Source organism: Penaeus chinensis, chromosome 26 (genome assembly GCF_019202785.1).
Source record: "Penaeus chinensis breed Huanghai No. 1 chromosome 26, ASM1920278v2, whole genome shotgun sequence".
NCBI classification, from domain to species: Eukaryota; Metazoa; Arthropoda; class Malacostraca; order Decapoda; family Penaeidae; genus Penaeus; species Penaeus chinensis.
The window spans coordinates 18,209,904-18,215,622 of NC_061844.1; the positions used below are offsets into that span (position 1 = coordinate 18,209,904).

A 5,719-nucleotide genomic window follows, 5' to 3' on the forward strand; every position below is an offset into this window, starting at 1 on the left:
CATACAGTTATTAGTCTTTCTCTACACAAGTCCCGCCTAGAGTGACACATTTCTACCACTGTTTTATGCAGCTGTAGATTCCTTGCTTGTAGAAGTCTGCGAGTTGCGTTTGAAGTCATGAAGTGATTTGAGAAATCAGTGTCTCATCAATGCAAGGTCAGGAGAATAAGGAGGATGAGGAAGGATGTCGTAGCCACAGGACCGCACTTCCATCTGGGCAATGTGAAAGTTGTGAACAGGGACATTGTCCTGTAGGAGGTGGACACCTTTGGTCAGCATTCTGTCTCTTGGTTTTAATAGCTTCCCACAATGTAGCAGTGAAGCATAGTAACCTCCTATAATTGTAATACCTTTTGCCAGGAAACCCATCATGCTAGCACCAAAAGACTGAGCATGATCTTGCCTGCCGAGGATTGACACGCGACTTGTTGGGGGGGGGGGGGGGGGTTGTTAGTCCAATGTTTCGACTGGGCCTTAGTTTCTGGATCATAGTGATGGACTCAGGTTTCACTGTGTAATTAGTCTGTCAAAAAGTTTTCCTGGTTTTCTTGACATATGGTTAAACAAAAACTTGGAACAATATATACGTTCTTGCTTCTGGAAATCTGACTAGCCTGGGAACCCATCAAGCTGAGACGTTTTGCATATGTAAATGGTTATGAATAATTTTGTTCACAGAGCCAACACAAATCTTGACATCGTGAGCTAGCTGACGAACAGTATTAGGGCGATCTTCCAAAATGGCAGTTCCAACTTGATGAATGGTGTCCTCATCAATGACAGGCTGGGGTCACCTTGGGATAGTAGCTATTTCCACAGATCTCCGACCTTACAGAAACTGGCGATGTCAATGTTTGACGCCATATGATGGGGCATCCTATCCATAAGTTGCTTTCATTTCATCGAAGGTCTCTTGTAGTGTGCGGTCATTCAAGTGTGAAAAACCTGATCACTGCTCGATACTCCATTGGTTCCATTTTCACACTTTACTTCGTCCTCACCGCTATAACAGAGTTAAGAATTTGAAATCAACATATGACCTATAGCTATGTGTTTTAGGCATGTGAAATTTTAGCCTCCTAGGTCAGGGGAAATCTTTAATGAGTGCCCCTTGTACCTATACATATATATGTATATATATGTGGATATATATATAATATATATGGAATATATATTATATATGAATAGATATATGTATATATAAACAAATTCAGTTATATCACGATATTATTTCTTTTTATATATTTTAATATTGCGTACTCAATATTTGAGACTCGTATGGTCAGAAGTGAAGCAAAGTCTGTTTAATCCGAATTCCCAGATCGCCGTCATCGCTTGCATGGTTGCTGTGGCCTTGGCTGATCAGGTCCCCTACCCCCATCCTCATGCACCCAATCATCCTCCCCCACGGCCCTACCACAGTGAACCAGACTACCCTGATGTAAGTTTCTACCGCCTGTACTTGGGAAGATTTTTTTTAACCCTTGATTAGTAGAGTTTGATTTAATGTCATTTGCTTCTGTTCCCTATTATATACTCTTCATTAATCTCTTCCTTCTCAGTTAATTTATTTGTTCCTATTCTGTTATCAATAACTTTTCCCGACGCCACCTACACAGAATGAGAATAGTCCGTTAAAGTGACCTTTCCCGACGCCACCCACACAGGTCCCACCCAAGTACACCTACAACTACGGCGTCGCCGACGGCTACTCCGGCGTCAACCTCGGTCACTCCGAAGCCCGCGACGGCTACAGAACCGAGGGCAGCTATGCCGTCGACCTGCCCGACGGCCGCAAGCAGATCGTCAACTACGTGGACAACGGCGACGGGCTTGAAGCTCAGGTCACCTACGAGGGCGAGGCTCAGTACCCCGAGCACACGCCCGCCTACAGGCCCGCTCCCTCCGCCTACCCTGCTCCCCATGCATAGAGATACATGAAGACAGCACATCCAGTCATTTCCAGCTTCATTTCAGTGCCATCTCTCCATTGTCGTTTAATGCAGTTGTTTGTTATATTCTCTTGAAAACGTTCTTCAATAAATGTTTCCTTCTATGACTTTACTGTTTTGTTTTACCAAGACATACACGACAATCTTTTATCACTAGGCTTCAGGGCTTGTTTCTGTTTTGGGCGTTAACAGAAGCTCGAGAAAATTGAAAGGCATTCCATCCATTTTACATTATTTTTGCGAGTTCGTAATTCAGAGCAAGCACTTAAGGACAATGTACTCGATTTAAATTTATTTCATACAAATAGGAATTGCGCAGATGCACACACACACACACACACACATATATATGTATATAGATATATAAAAAGTATGTATATATACATTATATATATATATACATACATACATATATATATATATATATATATATATATATATACATATATATATATATACATATATACACACAAAGTATGTGTGCATGATAAGATACATATAAAAATATGTATCTTATCAGTCTCCCTATATAAAGAACTAAATATACTTCGATAATATGCGTATGTGTAACAAATTCCTGCTTACATTATGTTTAATGACTTTGTAATGAACTTATCTCTATGAACCCTTTTGAAATCAGAACGTGCTATCTCAACTCCTATGCAGCAACGTGTGAAGAAAGGAAGAATAAACATTGCTGTATATGAGTATGGACGCATTGTACAGTAAAAGACATAAGACATACATTGTACAAAAAAGACGAAAGTTCTAATTAGTGCTCTTATCGAGCCCTGGTTCCTCATAGCCATCTCTGAGCGCCCAATCCTGGCTGCCAGATAACAGCTGGAGAAGGGAAGATGGTTCACCGTGGCACGTGTTATTTACATGTCCCTTGTCTCGTGTTTATATGTTCTTTAGGGAGGATAATTTCATGAAAAAGTGATCCAAACTTTACAATATTTCACGTTTGAAGTTTCATTATACATCAGTGTTTTGTAAATATACTATAATCATTTAAAAGTAACTGTCATTGCCGATGTAATCACATAATATTATGGAAATTAAATCTAAACATAGAAAAAAAAAAAAAAAAAAAAAAAAAAAAAATATATATATATATATATATATATATATATATATATATAAATGAACACACACACACATATATATCTAGGAATGTTATCTGGGGAACAAGGAAGTAGACCTGGATGGTTTTGGAGTGTGGTGAGCTTATATGTATATATATGTATATATATATGTATATATATATATATATATATATATATATATATTTATACATAAGCTCGCCACCCTCCAAAACTATCCAGGTCTACTTCCGTGTTCCCCAGATAACATTCCTAAATCTGCTCAATTGAATAAAAATCCTTTCATTAAGTCTGGTTTTAGAGCTAGAAAAGGGCAATGAAACCGTGGCTCGTGTGGGAGAGAAGACAAGTAATATATTCATAGACCAAATCTGTCAAAAGCAGGGAAACAAAATCCCCACTTTCTCAGACTATTCTACAGAAAGAAAAAAAAAAAAAAAAAAAAAAATAGTATGTATTAGATTAGATAATACAAGAGATATTGTGGACTGGTTTCGATTATATCCTCATCATCATATTCGTATTCCTGGTGGAGATGTAATCAGAACCGATCATCTGCATCTCTTTCGCTGTGAAGACATCCATTCTTATCGAACCCTTTTCTTCACATTTGTCACAATAAACACTGTTCGGACTCAAGGACCTTACCTCTCCTCCTGATCGGATTTTACCTCATAGTTCTTCTATTCTTTCACTTTCATTTTGCACGTTTTTGACCATTCTATTTTTAAAACAGTGACTTCAGGAACCTTGGTTAAGTTCACTAGGGCGCCACCACCGTCGTATTTGTAGCTGTTCGTACACGACAGTCTGGGGGATGGATATCACTGTATAGCGGAGGCTTATGTACAAAATTATAATGGCTGCAAGCTGGCATATAATAGGATTCTTGATGTTGTAGATATTTGTTTGTGGATGTAAATGACGCTGCCAACCAAAAATACAGTAAGAATAACAGTCCAGCTTAGAACTACAGATTAGAAATGAACGGAACATACATCCTTCGTTATAAATGTCATAGGTTGGAGAAAAGCCTATTCGTTTCTCCAATGTTAACTGGAGCGATGATTCAGGACCACTGATTGACATTTGGATCTTCCCTCCGGCAGGAACTTTACTTTTTTTTATTTACGTACTTCCATGTTTATTTACGTGCTGCCATGTTTATTTACGTACTGCCCTGTTTATTTACAGACTGCAGCGTTTACTTACGTCCTGTCATGATTATTTACATACAACCATGTTTATTTATGTACTGTCATGTTTATTTATGTACTGTCATGTTTATTTATGTACTGCCATGTTTAGTTCTGTACTACCATGTTTATTTACGTACTGCCATGTTTATTTACACATTGTTAAATTTAATTACGCACTGCTATGTTTATTTATGTACTGCCAATTTTACTTACGAAATGTTTATTTACGTACTGCCATGTTTATTTCTACACTACCGAGTTTACTTACGTACTGTCATATTTATTTACGGACTGACAAATTTAATTTACGTTATGCCATGTTCATTTACGTACTGCTATATCTATCTACGTACAGCCGTATATATTCACCTACTGCCATGTTTATCTACGTATCCGCAACCGTTCACTGTGAACCGTGGTGGCTCTAGTGAACGCAAGGTTGATCAACACAAGTAGGCAGAGGAAGCAACAGAGACAGGCGGAGAGGAATAAGTATCAGCTAAGTATCCCCTTCAGCTAACAGATGGACCAGTCAATTACGTAAGGCTTGCTTGCGATCCTCGTCAGTTGTGCGGAAGAGTTGAATATCTATTCGTCGAATTCAACCTTTCTCTTTACTAAGACTACGTAATGGTGAGTAATTTCAATTCGTAAGAATAATTAATAGCGATTGACTTCAGTAAAGGAAGGTGAGGCTACAAAGTAATGGAGGATTATAGAGGAATATGACGGAGAAATAAAAGCAAGAAAACTTATTGAGTATAATACATTTTTTTTGGAAGCAGTTTTATAAACAATTATACATTCATGCATATATATATATATATATATATATATATATATATATATGCATTCGCGTGCATACACACGTATGCACACACACACACACACACATATATGTTTATGTGTGCATGTCTATATGTATGTGTGAATATAAATATACATAAACATTAGAAATTTCTATATCATCAATTGTCTTTTCATGCATTAGACTTTGATCCCTTTCTATTGCATCCTTCATCGCTTAGAATATCCAGCTCAAAGCTTCGTCGTCAGAGCGAGGCGAAAGTGAGAATCCGGCGCGAGTATATAAAGCCTGAGCTCGTCTTGGGCGCCATCATTCCCTCCGCCGCCATGTCCCTCAAGGTAGGCTCGCGGACTAGCTCTCATGGGGCTGTGAAGTGACTCATTTTTGAGTGAAAAGTGAATATATGATCATTAATTTTGTGTGGATACTATATACATTTCTGTCTTCATATGCGCTCTCATTACAAATATAAACGATACTGATATGTACATAATAACATAGGTGTATATATACTTTGTATGTATTTATGCCCACACACACACATATATATATTTAGATATATGTGTGTGTGTGTGTATATGTGTGTGCGTGTCTGTACAAAAGAATGTATGTATGGGCACACTCACACATATTTATTTCCAACAGTACATTTTA

General features: G+C 37.8%; 1 protein-coding gene across 1 annotated transcript; it reads left to right on the plus strand.

The window, feature by feature from the left end:
• The first annotated feature begins 458 nt into the window (after nt 1–458).
• LOC125039041 (larval cuticle protein A2B-like) lies at nt 459–2,059 on the plus strand. Its single transcript, XM_047632761.1, has 4 exons — nt 459–514; nt 679–700; nt 1,322–1,441; nt 1,668–2,059. Exons 1-4 carry the CDS (start codon nt 459–461, stop codon nt 1,929–1,931), a joined length of 462 nt encoding a protein of 153 aa, XP_047488717.1. The 3' UTR covers nt 1,932–2,059.
• Nucleotides 2,060–5,719: the final 3,660 nt, after the last annotated feature.